This window comes from Molothrus ater, chromosome 16, assembly GCF_012460135.2.
Source record: "Molothrus ater isolate BHLD 08-10-18 breed brown headed cowbird chromosome 16, BPBGC_Mater_1.1, whole genome shotgun sequence".
NCBI classification, from domain to species: Eukaryota; Metazoa; Chordata; class Aves; order Passeriformes; family Icteridae; genus Molothrus; species Molothrus ater.
In genome coordinates, this window is record NC_050493.2 from 8,349,721 (window position 1) to 8,367,101 (window position 17,381).

A 17,381-nucleotide genomic window follows, 5' to 3' on the forward strand; every position below is an offset into this window, starting at 1 on the left:
AACAATTGGCTATTTAAACACAATGTCTCTATGGTACCAGCTATTCATCTGTTTTTCTAAGGCTAGGATGCTGCAGTGTGTTTCCTGAGACCTTCCTGTCATGCTGAAAGCCTCCAGGGCTGATCCCCCACTCCCAAAATGGAGGTGAAGCTTGAAAAGGGGAACAGTGTCAAACAGAAATAGCACCTACTTAGTCTGTCAAGATGAGGAAGATTTCTACCCAGTATGACAGGCATCGTGTGGAAAGCACAGAACAAACAATTCCTGCTGTTTCAAAAAGCCTTGAAAATAACTCTCAGTACAGACAGAAATGATGGAAGAGAAAGAATAATTGTAACTTGCTTTTCAATGTGCTTTAACTGTGACATCCTAAATGCAATTGCTATGAGGTCAAAAATGTTGTGAGAGCAGAATTCTTATCTTTTGTTAATTCCCTTACTCAGGGTAAGGGAAACAAATAAAGTGAACACATTCCTATCTCAACAATCCCCCAAAGCCTTAATGACAATGCAGGAAAAAACTTCAACAATATCAGAAAGAATTTCTCTCTTGACTGAATTTGCTCTAGTAAGATTGGGATTATTTATTGATTGGACTTATTTCAGGAGCAAAAGCCAAAGCCATAAATAAGCACACAAACTGAAATGCTTTTAGCAGTTTTGCCCACTGTGCTAAACGCTCAGGAGTTACCAAGGAACACAAGGAAATGTCACTCTCACATGGGATCAGTGTTTGTCACCTGCACCTCTGCATGGCCCACAGCAGAGCCAGGGGGCAGCTGAGCACGGGGGGTGGGCAGGGCAGAGCTGCACTGGGAGGTCACAGCTGCCCCCGGAGCACAGGGATGGGCTCCAGAGCAGGACACCCAGGTGACACAGCCACCAAAAGGGAGGCAGAGCTCAGAGATGCAGTTTGTGATATTTGCTCCTGGAGTTTCTGTGGCAGAAGCTGAACTGGAAGTGATGGGAACAAGGAGCTCCACTGGAAGGATTTTTTGGCAGTCCATGTTTTCAATGTATGTTAAACACTCTTATATTAAGAGTGCAGTTAAACCTGGGGCAGACTATTGCTGCCACACACTCTGGGCAATAGAAAGTTTAGATCATTTATATTGCAGCAAAAATGGTACAGCAATTTGAATATCTCTTTCAAGACACAAGTTCAGCCTGAAATATTATGTTCAATGTGTCCCTTCTCAATCAGTGGCATCTTTATGGAAGCCAAGCATCCATGGCACTTAGGGTATTCCACATGAGATGCTGTTGAGCATTTTATCTGGTCATTATTCCATCTCTATATGGACATGATTAGACTTTTCAAGCTCACAATAGGCACCTCATATGCTATATAATTTGTTTCTGCTTCTTTCATAAGCAATCTTCCCAGAATACCCATTTAATGCTTTAGTCCTAACACATTTTTGCATTCTCTTTAGAAGAAATTTCTCATGATTCTTTCTTCTTCTCTGCCTTTTCCTACACATTAACTTCCACTGGTTTTGAAAAGCTTTTCTTTCCACTTTCTATCTTTCAAAGGAGAAGTCTCTTTCTCAGAGAAAATCTTAAAAAGCCTCAATGTTTCTCAATATTTTAATGTTGCAGGCCAGGGAGCAAAATGAAAAACCCTCTGAAATTCTTTAGTTGTAGGAAACTTGCAAAGTCTATTTTTTGCAGTAATGACTCTACTAGGAATTGCCTTGTTTTGTCAACAATTCCATGCATTTCCTTGGGAGCATAAAGCTCGAGAGAGACTTTAAAAGACTTTCCCGTGGGTTTCTTTATCCCACTCTTCACTTACACAGTACCTTTTAAGCAATACTGAAACAGCTTTTAGAAGGTCAAAAATGAAATGGCTTCCTCTCACCATAAGGGATGTCACAACTCAAATGTTTCTGTTTCTTTTTATATTAAATAAGCAAAACTGAAAATTATAGTATGCAGAATGTAGCATGAACTCACCACAGACAGACTCGATATTAAACCTGACATTTTACCATCTGTTTGTCTCCAATAAATGTCTTCTCTGGAAGGTTTCTTGTCTCCTCACCTCCTTTCTAGTGACTGAGGGCAAGTGTGAGTCCCTTCTATAAAGGTTTTCAAGCTACCAAATCAGGCCACTGACCTTTGGGTACACCAGGGCCAACAACATCTGTGCAGCTTCAAACGATGTTTCCTGTCATAACCATTGTATAAAATGCCTCAGGACCTCAGATGACAGGGCTGCAAATGAAGTGTGCTGCTCAGTGTTCTTAGATAGCAATAAGATTCCTGATTATTTTACCAGTATCTCAATTTCCACCTCCTTCCTAATTCTGTCCTTGCCCCATAAAGGATGGCTACTACTTCAAACCTTCTCACTTGAAGCACCTTCCTGAACCAGGAGATGATCTTGCTGTATACTCTAAGAACAAAGAACATCCTGCTTAGTCCCACGTCAAGACATATGGCTGCTTTTGTTTCTCTTTGCACTGACAGCTTAGAGCTCTGTTTTCCAAAACTGAGCAGAAATAAAAGCCCTACAAGAAGGTGAATTGTCAAGCTGAAGCTGTAAAGGCTTTATGGCTCCCCTAATGCTTAGCATAAAGCACTAAGAACATTTGAAAGTTAGCTGTAATGTCTAAATTTTTAAAGTGCAGTCTCTTTGCAGACAAGATGCATGTTGCTATTTCAGTCACTACACGTCTCATGCAACTGTTGTGCTGAACTACTTCCAAGCAAAAAATAGATCTTAGTCCATGTGCTCCAGAACACTCAAGTGTTCTAAAAATTTAGCAAAAAAAGTACGAGGCTGAGGATAATTTGTGCCAAAGGAGCCACCAAATATGTGACATGAGCAGCAGTGTGAGTGCTGCTAGGACATGTGGTTGGGCTATTCCAACAGCAGTGACAATTAATCCATTCTTTCCCCTCGTGTTTGGGTAATTCACCAGTGCAATACACAACTGTGTTTGCTGTGTGATCCGTTTTGCTAACTGACCAGCAAACCCCCATCAATGCCATGCACAGCACACCAACAAACAGCCTGTGCCACTGAGGAAAAAAGGCATGTCTGAAATGGGGTGAAACAGACGTGTGCCAGCAGTGCAGATTTTGGGAATGTGCCCCAGTCCTTCGGTAGCTGAGGTTTCTCCAGCCTCTGAGAGCTGGGATGGGATTGTGATGCCCTTTGATACAGGTCACTAAAACCTCTAAAATTATCTGGAACCCAGAAAGAGGACAACACAACTGCTAAAACAGCAGTAACGAGAAGAAAAAATCAGCAGAAGAAAAGAATGTGGACACATACTAAAACTGTAAGGGTCTTTAGCTGTTTGTATTTTGCTTATGAGCTCAAGATTTCTCTAAGATCTAACAGCATCCAGCCTTCTCAGCATTTTTGCAGTGTTTCCCAAATGACTGCTGAGGAAAGGTTTCTATACAAACCCCCCCTCTTCCTGCCTGCCATTGAAGATATCACATTTGACTATCTTTATGTTTTATAATCATCCAGGTGCTGCTCCTGCCAAAAAAGAAAAAAATCTTCTGTGTATTCCAAATTGCAATAGCTTATACAACTACCAGGTTATTCACTTGCTTTTAATAATCTACGACCCTGAAAATAGGAGGAAATGTGTTGCCCACTAAGCACTATGTAACAACTCCAGCCACTGTGTGCAATTTCATTTCATACATCCACCTCTGTCAGGAAATAATGCTTCCAGCTGAGTGAAGGAGCCATTTTCATGTCCATTCTCTTTGCTGAAGCCACTAAAGGAAAATTAGAGTGATGCACTTTTTCATGACTTTGGCATAACTAAAAGAAAACTTAACTCTATGCAAGGAAGCCTGATTTCTCTCCTTATTTGGCAGCAAAACAAGCACTGATTGTGCACATGGCTTGAATACAAAGTATACTGTAATTGAGCTGTACAAGCATTTCAGGTTTGAGATGGCACTTCTAATCTTTCTCTGTTGTATGATCCAAAGACTATGATGACTTAAAATTAAGAGTTTTCAGTTGTTTACAAGGCAGACTTGAAAAGCTTATTGATTAGGTGCCATTATTCATCCACAAATTAAAATTAAAAGTATCAGCAAGGATTATACATTGCTTTCAATTATGTTTAGATGCTGTGCTCCTGTATTAGTAGTTCCCATGTTTTGAGAAAAACACCTTGGACCAGCAAAATCATTATTGTACATGGGGCACCAGCCAATATAGGCCAGTGTCCTTTCCCTTATTATGGCTTCAATTAGTTGTTTCAAACAAAAAATTCCGTTCCAATGTGTTTTGAGATAGGATACCCAAAGGGAGTTTTCTTTTATTGCCCAATAACATGGACACTGGCCTGTGTTCTAAAAGCTGTCTTTTATTTTTCCTTTTTCTAAACTTTTTACTGCCAACCCTTGAGGCTGTTGCTTCTCTTCCAGACCTTACTAAGCTCTTGGCCATGCCATTCTCTTCATGGGGTATTTCTATTCCCCTGGGCTGTGACAGGACAAAGCAAAGAGCAAAATTTAAAAACTGGAAAAATTAGTAGGGAAAAAAACCCCCATCCCTTACTCTTAGAATGAGCAAATCACTGAGTTTAGCTGTGGAAATTCCCCAGGCAAAGGTCACAAGAGGTTGGGAGAATATTGTAAAGCAGCAGCACTGCACACCCTGTGCCCCCTGGGGACACTGGCTGTAGGACACAGGGTGACAGCCTAGGTGGGGCTCACCTGCCTGAGCTGCTAGGAGGCATTTCAGCCCAGAGCAATTCCCCACTCTGACTGCAGGGATAAACCTGACTGGTGTGAGCACAGCTTACACACCTGGGCACTCAGTGAAAGTCAGGAACTGTGTCAGGTGGGAGGGCAGAGGGTACACTGACCAGTTCAGTCAAGACTGAGTCACTCAAACACTAAACATGAAATATCAGGCTACAAGTCTTCACTTTAGAAATTTCTCTCTCACCAGGTGGATGTAGAAATTCACCCACAATACAAACAGGGTATAATTACTTTTTGATCAGCTTTTGGAAACAATGGAATGAATTTTTACCCAAGACCAGCATTACTCGGAGGTGTTTGCAGCTGCTGGCTTGAGTGTGTCTACAGCTGCCTGGGCTGTGCAGGAGGAGGGAAGCCACTCTACCTCCCTGACAGAAAATTTGGGGACGTGCCAAGGAGTAATGTGAAAGGATCCATTCATCCAGTGGTCAGCAGTGGGAGCACTTATGGGACTCAGGGATTAGGGAACCATGGCAGACAGGGATGGCAAATCTGCCCTCATGTCCCAGATCGTGTTTCCTGATGCACGGGGAATTTATGGTAGAAATCCAGGGAAAAAAATAAAGTACAGTGACATGTTGTAATAAGCTAAAAGGTATTTAGCTGTTTATACAAAGAGAACCATTGAACTACTAAATGAGTTTGCTATTCCTGTGATGGAAGGACAAGTGGCACATTTGCTCATTTCATTATTAAATTAGTACCAGCTTAGTGTGTTTAATTGATTGAAATTGTTCTGATCCAGTTGAAGTTGGCATGTTTGAACCAGCCTGATGTTGGTGTGTCATAATCCATTAGTTATTTTCCTTTGCCAGCTCAGGGAATTTGAGAAGACTCAGGAGCACCAGAGGAGCAAGGAGGCAAGAGACCAACTGCTTTTCCCTGGCTCTTTCTCTCCTCTTTTCTACACTAACTCTGCTGTCCATCACTATTGCCAGCTAGAGCTGAGTCTGCCAATCACTCTGACACTCTGCATTTCCCAAACCAGGGACTCTCCTGTGAAAACTGTTGACTTGGCTTTAAATATGACTCCTCACAGGATTATTTTTTACTACCTGCTATAGAATTTGTGCATGCACAAGATGAATGCTTGTGAGGACTTAATTTAAACAGGAACATGACAGAATTGATAAATCTGGTGACAAGAGTAAGAATGGCCAAGAAGAGAGAGAGACTTGTGAGTTATTCTGCCTGCCTGCTGTGCTGAACACATGACTCAGTGTGTCACATTCTCTGGGTACACTTGACATTTTACAGAATAAAGGGAAGACCTGGTGACCCAAGCAGAATAAAACAATATTTTTAGATGCAAAGCCACTGGGGCTCAGCATATGGAATTGCTGGAAGTGCAGCAGGACTGCTGTTATGGTACAAAGCCAGCAAAAAAGAGGAACAGCAAAACTATGAATAAAGAGGAAAACAGGACCACTGCAGTCAGATGGGAAACTTCTTTCATCTGCAGAGGTTGTTAAAGCCTTTGGAAGATGCTGTTTGGTCACTGCTGCTCCCTCAAACCACAAAGGAAAGTTTAAGTACTACTGATGTGTGGTGGGAAACACAGCGCATTCCTTCTCCGAGGCTTGTGCAGGGTGGATGAAGAAGGATTTTGATCCAAACTTTAGTAGACTGTGATAAGCTCCAGCCACCATCCTCACTCTTAGTGGCAATGCAGGCTGCCACAGGCTCCCACAGCTGGGGCTCTGCTGTGCCAGGCTGTGCTGCAGAGCTCAGCTAACCCAGCCTTGCCTGGGGCCACCAGGCCAGTGCTGGGCTGTGGGCAATTGCCACTTGCTCACAAAACATCAATCTGTGCTGAGTGCACAGGAGGATGCAACACCAGACTGCCTAGAGCCTCTCTCCCCACAAAAGCACCTCTGACTCTGGGAAGGAGTCGCTCTGGACCAAGAAACAACCATCAGAAAAGGGTTTCCTCCTCATGCACTTCTCTTCCCTGGATTAGGGATTTCTTCAATCAGGTGACACTGGAAACTGTCACCATACAAGAATTCTCAGTGCTCTGGTTAAATTAAGGTGAGGAAAGGGCCAGCTCACCTTGCATTGTCCCTCCCATGGGATTTCAAGAAGTTCATGTCTCGGTATCTGGACAGGAATGCCACGAGCTGATCGTTTGTCCTGTGAGAGAAAGAACAAAAGGTGCACAAATGACACTGTAAAAACCACTGCATCCAGAGCAATTTATAGATAAATTGTTCTCATTTGGGGACCATTCTCAGATTCTGAAGGAGGTGGTTCCAAAAAAACTTTGATCCTGCTGCTAAACTTCAATGACCCCCTCGGCTCAGGAGAGCATATTTGGAAGGAAGCACAGATTTATTACACCTTAGCAAATTTCTTATCAACCCTTGGCAGGTATTTAAAGCACTATAACAGAGAATGCATGAAGTAATACTGCTCACCACTTCATAAGTATGAAAATCCAGCTGCAAGATGACTGCACTGATAGTTCCATTTTACATGCTTTGCTAGATATTTCCTAGGGAGTTTGGTTCAGTATCTATTGGCATTTTATTTGTTTTCATTGTGTAATAGAGAAGAGGTCAAGGTTGGAATGCACAGTGCAGAGAATTTTGATGTCAAAAAGGCAGTATAATCAACAGGAACAAAGGAATTTAGAAGGTTAATTCCAATTAGTATGACAGGCAATCTGACACCAGCATTTTCAAAATTTCAGCTGACATGTCCAAGAATGTATTTACATTGACAGCTTTTGTGGTCTGTTCTTTCTTTAGCAGTGGAGCAAAAATGTTCTCTATTTACCTAGGTCGGCATATTTAGGAAAACTGAATAAATCACATTAAAAAAATCTTAATCTCCTGAATTGCATTTGAATCCACAACCTTATGGATACAACACCATTTAAGCAATGGTCTGTAATGAAGTTGGTAGCAGAAAGACTCCAGATAAAAGAGCTGTCAATACTACTGTATTTTGAAAACATTTCATTATTATAAGCCATAGAAAACCAAGTTAAACCTGAATGTGTTTAACTGTACAAAATGTGTTTAACTTCTGGGGTCAGGCTGCAACAACCTGGAAATGTTAGCAGGCAAGTAAACTATTTTCATAATCTCATTGATATTATCTAGACCAAATGAATTATCTGTCAATCAAGCATCCTGACAGACAGGGCCCTGAGACCCTCCTCCTCTACTCCCTCATGTGAGCTGCAACACCTCCCAGGGTCAGACTCTGCATCTCCATTTGGCAAACTCAGAAACTGCTTTCTGTATAGTAAGCTGTGCAGATTTTCACATTTGCTGCTCCAGTGACTCTCCATCTTGCTGGGATGAATAGGCATTTAGTGAATTTACTTAGCAATGCTTCCACATGAAATGGTTTCAATGGCTGACATCTTCGGGTGACTTTCTAGGCAAAAGCTAGCATGCAGAGATGATCTTTAGAAATATAATCAAGTTTGTAAGTGCTTGAGCTTTAATTTCCTTACAGGATAAAAATCAAATCAACCAAAGTAACAATCCACACCACTCAATAAAACATCATCCTTTCTAGATTGCTCACCAACCTGTATTTTGCTATTCAGCAGTACTCTACCAAGTGTATCAGGACTTGGGGCTGCCATACAAACTTCTCACTGCTTCTCAGCTTTTAGGTAATTCTTATAAATGTCCAAATGATGCTTTAGCTCTCAAAGTAATCAACAATTGACCTTTTCTCTCATCTTGAAAACACTAGAGGTATCTTGGTCCTACTTTGAATATTTTTAATTTTTTGTTTTAATGAACTCATACAGAGTTTTACTCCTTATCAATTAATATGCTTCGTTTCAAGTGTTGACAACATGGAACTAAAACATCATAGGTCCATTTGGTAACACTTTCTAGTTAATTGACATTTAGATTTATGCAGTCAACCAATTCTATGCTCTGCATGGCACCACACGGAATTTCTATTAAGCTTTCATTCAAAGTGCTCCTTCTGGCCCCAACATCATGAGGATGCTGCACATCACCTCTGACTTATTCCACCAGAAGACATTAAAGAGAAAATCAAAGGTATTGAACACGCCATCGATGTTAATGCATTTGTTCAAATCCTCCTCACCTTGCAGAAACCTTTGCCTTGAGGGGCAGATTTCCTAAATGCCTCTGGCACAGATTGCTGCCTCACTTCTTCACTTTCAGCAGCAGAGTCTGTGCCACAGCAATGCCTCTGGCACCAGCTATTGCCAGTGCCTCTAGCACAGGCCATTTCCAGTGCCTCTGGCACCAGCTATTTCCAGTGCCTCTGGCACAGGCTATTTCCAGTGCCTCTGGCATCAGCTATTTCCAGTGCCTCTGGCACAGGCCATTTCCAGTGCCTCTGGCATCAGCTATTTCCAGTGCCTCTGGCACCAGCTATTGCCAGTGCCTCTGGCACCAGCTATTGCCAGTGCCTCTGGCACAGGCTATTTCCAGTGCCTCTGGCACCAGCTATTTCCAGTGCCTCTGGCACCAGCTATTTCCAGTGCCTCTGGCACAGGCTATTGCTAGTGCCTCTGGCACTCCTTTGTACAAGGATGGAGACGTGGGCCTGCTTTTTCTCTAAGTAAGGCAATCAAAAGCAGAGATTTTCAGCTGAAGACATCACTGGGAGCAACAGCAACTCCACACTGCCAAATTAAACTCTGCTGTAGCTCCACAAATTTCAGGGATAATTCACTGAGCATAAATTTGGCACATAATCTTTTACTAACTATCACGGTAAAACAGAAAGTAACAAGTGCAACAGAGCCTTCTTAAGAAGGAAATAAAGTCATGTGGAGAGGGAGGGTAGTTCATGCTACTGATTAAAAATACACTGATATTACATATCACATTCCTATCAGTTTCCCCAGTGTAACACAGCACGAATACAGAATGAGGAAAAAGCCCTTCTGCAGTTGGTGCCTGAGGCTGGGCCTGATGGATGCATCCACACAGCTCTCACTTCTATTTCCTTTTGCTATTAAACTCACTTGGAGGGCAAGGCACCAGGGAGAAGGATTTGTCAGCTGGTTACCTGTATCACTGGCAGGGAGGAGGGTGGTGTGAGTGTAGAGAGGCTGAGAGAAAATGGGCATTTCAGGTGTGCAGCACACAGGGAGAAATGCAAAATGAATCTCCAGTGAACTCCAAGAGTGGAGAGAGCTTGTGTGTGGGTGGGCTGCCACGAGAAGATGACAAGTGAAGAAGAGTGATGGGAAACAAAGCATGTTTGAGTTCACCGGTGCAGATTTGGTGCTCAGCAAGGACAGGTCTGCCAGCTGGGATGGGGGTGCCCATCTTCCCCAGAGCCCTGCTGAGGTCACCTTGGTGAGGTGCTAGAGCTCCCCTCCTGCAGCAGGGGTGACAGGGCTGGCAGGGGCACTGTGCCCACCTGCTGGGGAGCCACTCAGCAAAGCTCAGCCAAGCCCTGCAGGGCTGGGCTCAAGGATGGCAGCACTCACATGGGCAGGCAGTGAGGCTGCCAAAGGGACTCAACCCATGGCACTGCCCACATGGGGATGTGGCTGAGCCCCCAGGCCAGGACCCTGCTTGGGATTAGGTCAAGATTAGAGTTACAGGTCTAAGGGAGAGAAAAAGGTGAGGCCTATATCCACAAGGAAATTCAGAAGATATTGCCAAAGCAAAATCTGCTACCAGTGTTTCCTCATGAGCAGCCCCTGGCCTGGGACTGAGGTGTCCCAGGGTGTGAGCAGGCAAACCAGGCACTCAGCAAGCACATGCTGAGCATGGCAATAATTTCAGAATATGGCCTATGCACTGGAGACTGAAATGAACAACTGGAGAATGAATGGGGACTGAAATGAACAACTGGAGAATGAATGGGGACTGAAATGAACAACTGGAGAATGAATGGGGACTGAAATGAACAACTGGAGGAGAAGCAGTGACCTTGTGTTTGCGCTGTCTGAGCACACTGGAGGTCTGTGCAGAGAGCAGCCCCTGCACACAACCACAGCCAGACCCTGTGGGCAAGAGGCAGTGCTGGTCTTGCTGGTTTTAAGCAAACCCTCCAACCCTAGTGACTAATCCAAGCAAAGAGCAGAGATGCCCTCAGTCTGCAGCTGTGAAAACAGATTAGGAAAGCCTTTGGAGAATATGAGAAAAGGAAATCAAGATATTATTGCTTTTGGAGGATAGTGATGGCTAATAGAAATGTTCTGATTCAGCAAGGTACTTTAAGACATGGGCAACTTGAAGGATGTAGGGAATAGCAGGCACTTCAATGGGATTATTAATTAATTATTAATATGTCAAACCTATGCAAGTTAATAACAATTTGGCTAAGTTAGATCAAAAGTTCAGAATCTTTTGGCAGCACACAGGTATGGAAACAAGATGGTTTGATTCTGTGTAGGAATCAGATGAAGGAAAGAGAACTGCTCTCAGTTTATTAATTATTCACCTTAATTAACTTAGGGCTATCCAATGGCAAGTCTGCTGGCTGCTTCACAAAAGGAGTTAGTGCAGGGAGGGGGTTAGCCCTGGCCATGGTGAGCAGTGGTGGCAGCAAACACAGCAGTAGCTCTGCCTGGTGAGGGCTGCTGGAGAGGCAGGCAAGGATTACAAAAGCAGCTGAACAGGTAAAAAAGAAACTCAAAGGCAGAAGTGTTTGGGAGAATAGGGCAAGGAGGCTAATGTGGTTTGAAGCAGCAATGAAGGGCCTCTGCAGCAGGGATGATGAAGGCAAAGATACAGTCAGAAAGAGATAAGTCAAAACTGTTAAAGGTTCTCCCAGCACCCAAAGCTTTGGTGTTTCCACTCGTTCCTGCCTGACTCATGCCCACAGTTTCCTTTCCCAGGACTCTGTGACTGAGTGAAAGCACAGCCCCACAGAACCCAGACCTCAGCCACCCCAGCAGCTCTTTGCCAAGAAACTGTTTCTACAGAAGGAAAAGACTGCAGAGAAAAAAAGGCTGTAATTATGGGGCAAACTTACCTATTCAGAGTTAAGCATTATATTAATGGTTAATATGGCTAAACACATTAAAACATGCAGATATGCACAGAAGAGCCTGAAAGTGGAAGAACTGAACACCTTAAATTCTGCTACCTTCTTTTCAATAAATTCTTACTATGATACTTAAGCTCCCTGATTCCAGTAAGTTATTAATTTCATATTCATTAAGCCAGTATTGTAAGGTATTAGGGCATGCCATCACCACCAAGCCTTGTGGCAGAAGAGTTCCTTCAGCAGAGTTCCTCACCTGGCTGTTCCTAGCCTGGGCTACCCCTCTGTGCTCAGCCTGGCTGCCCAGGTTCTGCAGCACTGCAGGGCACAGAGGAGCTGGGGAGGAAGGAGAGCAGCCCAGGAGACAGGGAAGGGGTTTTGCCAATTGCTGCACACACCTGCACAGCACCCAGTGCACTCTGAAAGCTTCTGCTGGGGCACAGCAGCACTCAGGGCATCTCCCCACTCCAGAAAGGGATCCTGACCTGCTCTGGTCCCTCCAGTTTGCACACATGTGGGCACAGCATGTCCCCTTACAAAAGGATGCAGCAGACAAATGATTCAACAGAAAAAAGCAGAAACCTACAAAACCTCCTCCTGGAACACTTACAGCAGGATGATCAACCACTCAAATGCAGCATGAGAAGAATGTGGGAAAAGGTCTGCAGGGTTCAGCTTTCAGACTCTGGACGGACAGCCTGACCCTCTTACTGGTGCTCCCAAGTCCTCCTGCCTCTCCAAAGGCAATTCAGCACAAGGGGAGGCTCAGCAGAGCCTGACCCAGGCTGAAGAAAGAAAAAAAACCCCAACAAGTCTGCCATCTAAAAATGCAAAGAAAGGGGAAGGCTATACTTAGCCTTTGCTATCCATCACAGAAGAAAGATTAGCATGGCAGCCTTTCTCAGCAAAGCTGATTCCAGGAACAACAGCCATTCATAAAACAAACCATAAAAATGAGAACAGCAGATATGATTTCAGAGGCCAACTGCATGAGGAAGGCTCTGGGTGACAGTTAATACCTCAGCTTTTACAACAGTGTTGTCTTAAATGGTTTGTTTTGTCTTTCAAGTCAGGTTTAACAGAGGAACAAGATAATGGAAGAAAACTATTGCCTCAGCAGCTCAGCTGCTGGAGTGCTTGGAGATCAGAGCTGGGCTGGGAATTCACACCTGAGTATTTCAAAGTGTCAGCCTCCTGCACGTGGGTGCTGCAGGCACTGATCACTCATCACAAGGGATGAGCTCCTCTCCTGCAGCCCTGCCAGTGCTGTGTGATGCTCGAGACATTCTATTAGCAATACACTCATCTTGGCTGTGCTTTCAATTACTGCTTCCCATTCAACCACTGTCTGTTTCCTATGAAAAGAAAGGAACTTGCATAGTCAAGAAAGAGTGGAAGTCTTTTTTGGATGGCACACTGCTGAATAAACCTCTTCTAGTGAGAGTACATAAATGCATGGCTACAAAGGAGATCTGCTGAGAGAAAATAGAATATACTGCACTGTCTGCTTCCTGAGCCACTCCACAACCTATTTTCTATAAATTACAGACTTCAGATGGTATTTATAAAATAAATAAATAAGCCCACTGCTGAGAAGCAGCAGCACATGCTTAAATGAAAATCCTAAAGAGACCATATAAGAGAATTCCACCAAGGATTAATGAACAAATGTGATTAAAACTATCTGCAGTTGTGGACTGTTGCCAAAACGCTGCCAGCAGTGTTTGATATGTAAATGCTTAAAACATTTGCTGTGTGTACTGTCGTTGATGCAAAGCCTCTATAGAGAGTTTCTCCATCTAATTAGAGATATTGGTTTAGCAAACTTTGGAGTCTATAAAACCCTCAATGTCTCATTATTCTTTTAAAATAGAATATTCATTTGTTTGGAATGTTTTCCAGCTATATCCCATGAAACCCTGAAAGGCCCTTGGCTAATGAAAAACTCCAGCCCAGTATCAGCTGATAAACCCTACAGCTTTTATGATAATAAAATTCTCACCACATGCACTCATTAAAACTTTGTAATGTCGCTTTTGACTTTCTTTAAATATTCACTGGGAAAAAAGTAAATTACTCAATTTCCAATTATTTTATAGCACGATTTCAACACAAGCATTTAAAATCTCCAGGACCTTATCAAATACACCCTACAATGGTGCAATCACTGTGTCTCTGATCTGGTGAAGCCCTGAACAGTAAGTGCTGAACTGTAGCACATTTGGAGCTCTCCCAAAATGATGCAACTTTCCCACTGTATTGTCATAAATCACTTCATGGGTCAGGGCCCACATGTCCACGTGTCCAGAAGCAGGATGTGCAAGGATTACACACAAGGTCAAGAGCTGAGAGCTGTCCTTAAGCTCATCTTCCATCTCTTAGGGCACAAGTACATTTATTAAGGAGACTTTTCCAGGCAGGCCAATCCAGCCATAACTCAGATTGTCCATCCCCACCACTGATGTGTCACCAACTCACCAATGTTTAACTCACTGGTGTTTGTGTAACATTTTTACAAAATGCCCTCAGTCCCAGGAGTACCTTTGAATTGATCCTAGGGTTTAATTTGTCGGTGACAATGACATTTTCTCAGCATGCCTGCTGCTGCAGTAAAAAGTAAATAAGAAAACACTACTCTGTAATACCATTTCATATGCAGCTCTTTTTCTCTGATTTTAAAGCCACCATAAGTTGCAAGTCACTATATTTTAGAGTAAAACTACAAAATACATTAAGGTAGTTTTCCTTTCATAAATCTAATTGTATGCAATTGCTAAGTCTAGATTATTTGTATGCCTAACAACAACAAATGCACTGAAAAATACTTGAATAACAAAGGCTTCTGAAGTACCTTCCAAATGTGCAGCTCCGTAAGACCTGGTAGACATGAAAATAATCACAGAAAATTGGCTACGTGCAGGATGACTTCTTCCCTACATAACCTGGTATTGATACCTGCAGATCAGAGGTATTTTGCTAGAAAGGAAGGAAATGTTTCACTCTGATTTGTTAAACAATTTTCTATTTAATAAAGTTTATGAATCATCAGCATATCACCGCCATTATTTATTTTTTCATCTTGCTAGCCCAGAATTTGTGTGCCTGACAGATAGCCTTTGCTAGAAAGGCCTATAAATGCCTATTTCAAATAAATATTTTTAAGTAAAGGCAGAGATGTGTGTCTAACTTAGATAAGAGCTAGAAAACTTGTTAAAGGCATATACTGCAGTAAAGCAAAGTTTCTCTCCCACCACATTCACAAGAGATGTCAGTTTAGTTGAACTGCAGGAAAAAATGCCCATTTCTATCAGTGCTGGCAAAACTGTTTATCAAGCCTTGCTAGCATTCCCATTATTCAAATTTGGAAATTAAAATAATGCAAATCAGCACAGAAAAAATATAGCAACGTGGGGTTTAGACTCTTCAACTTACACTCTGATCTAAAATGCTCAGCATTCATAGAATCACATGATTACTCAGCATTATGTCAGCTCCAAACATAGAATCACAGAAATGTTCAATTTGAAAAAGACCTTTAAGATCATCGAATCCAGCTCTGCCAAGCCCATCACTAAACCACATCCCCCAGTGCCACTTTCCCAAGCTAAGGTGCCAGCCTTGAGTAAAGGAGATTTCCTTTTGGCAGTGCTGCAGTCAGGTTCACAAGCAGATTTTTGTTTCACAAGTCGCAAGTTCAGGGGCTTGTGAAAGGTATTTGAGAGAGAGAACTGCCACATCTGCCTTCTTCCCATATTAATGAGAGAATGGAGGAGAAGCAGCAGTGCAGGCAGGGGCAGGTGAGCCTGCCCACACTGGAAGAGCTCCTGGAATCTTGTCACACTCAGGCAGATGGGCTCACACAGAGCACAGTGAGGCCAATGTTCCCCTTAGTCACTGTAGCTGACCGTCCACTAAGAGCTGCCACTGACACTTCAGTCAGCAACTTTCCAAGGTAGCTGTGCTGAGGACAAATGGAAAGAATCGTGATTTTCATGGTAAAAAAGCACCAATTTGGTGGATGACACCAACAAGTCCAAATGCGAATGTTTTTAACCTTTTTCTATTAAGAGTGTAAGGACTGATTGAATGCAGAGTGTGGAGCTAATGAACACAAACTATCTGCTGACAGTTTGGCACAGAAAGGCTGTTTTAATATCACACTGTCAAAGGTCTATCACATTTTTGATTTCCACCAATAAGGAAGTTGAATGTTGACGTAAATGATCATTTTGATAGACTGTGAGCAGGAAGCAGCCGTGCACCTGAAGAGGTTACCTACACACACTGCTATTTACATTGAGACACATGTCTAAAGAGGATTCATGCCCAGAGTTTCTAAATTTATTGAGGTTATTTACTTAGTTTTAATCCTGTAAAGAATAAAACCCAATCTCCCTTCTCAGCATTTTTCTATTTTAAAACTTTTATGACAATAAGGGCTTTCTCTCACTAGGAAAAGAAAAATCTATGGAGTGGCAGAAACCTTGGAAAATGCACTTTCTGCCCAAAGTGCATCTTTGAAGAAAGCAGTACACAAATGACCCATATTTTGTTCCTTAAAATATTTTTAGTACCTTCAATAGTGAGACAAGTTCCCTCTTGCAGATCCTTTAATCAATGAAAAAATACTTTTTTTCTATCCTCTTTCCTACTGATAAGCACTATGCGAAGGACTTTATTCTGTTTTCATATTTGTAATTCTCCACAATCAGTGCAGTGCACTCACTTTATGCCTGTGTAAGCCAGAGCATAAACCCAGCTCTGTGTTCCTGGAATAGGCAGTGGGAAATCATAACGAAGGGTTTGTGGTGTTTCCCAGTCTAGAGGCTGTGAAAAGGTGTTCCATGTGTGACAGCATGGTAATAGATGAACATCACCTCTCACTCTGAGAGGTGCTCTGTCTTTCCCTGCCTTGTCTCATGGTAGGCAATTCTCCATAGGAAAAATTCCCAAGCAACCATTTCTTTCCATAAGGCCCATCCATTGTGTCAGAGTGGCAGCAAATTAACTGCTGCCAATTACTACAGGACTTCTAAAGCTGCTGAAAAGTATTTGCCAAGATAATTTGCCTTTCACAAAGTTGCCTTTGCCTGTTATTATAATAACAAACCATTCAATTTCCAATCACTGCCTCAGTGCAGGGATCAGGGTAGAGAATTCCCACATTAAACTGCCATGAACTCTTGATGGGCTATGGCCCTACGGGTGCCAGAATATCACTTGTGAGGATGCTGCACTACAAAGAGTTAAGACAGACAAGATTATCCTGTCTCACAAAAACATCTGAGTTCACTTAATATCTGCTGGAAAGCATCTGAAAAAAGAGAGAACTGAAATACTTGACTAACCAGCTGCTAATACCCAAGGATATTTAATTATTAAAAGTAAACATGATATAATTTTAGCTTTATAAAAGCACTGGGATTTTATTTAGTACAGAATGATGCTCACTGCTTTGTATTTTTCCAGTGTTTCTCTGCTGCTGCATATTCATGTGGAACCTCCTCTGCCTCCATGATACATCCCATTTTGATGAAAACAATAATCACTGATTAAATAAGCAAGTGGAGTGAGCTTCAGAAATGATCAAGTTCATTACTCAAATTAGTGAGATTTTGTATAAAAAGAAAAAAATCTAGATATTGGGCTGAATAGGAGCTTTTTGTTTGTTTATAC

General features: G+C 42.5%; 1 protein-coding gene across 4 annotated transcripts in view; it reads right to left on the bottom strand.

Annotated features, from left to right (window-relative positions):
* XYLT1 (xylosyltransferase 1) overlaps positions 1-17,381 on the bottom strand; it is a 176,350-nt gene that overhangs the window by 34,636 nt on the left and 124,333 nt on the right. For all 4 annotated transcript variants that reach the window (XM_036392271.1, XM_036392270.1, XM_036392269.1 and 1 more), the window contains one exon: positions 6,804-6,884. In XM_036392271.1, coding sequence (XP_036248164.1) covers positions 6,804-6,884 — 81 coding nt within the window. The remainder of the gene's footprint in view (positions 1-6,803; positions 6,885-17,381) is intronic.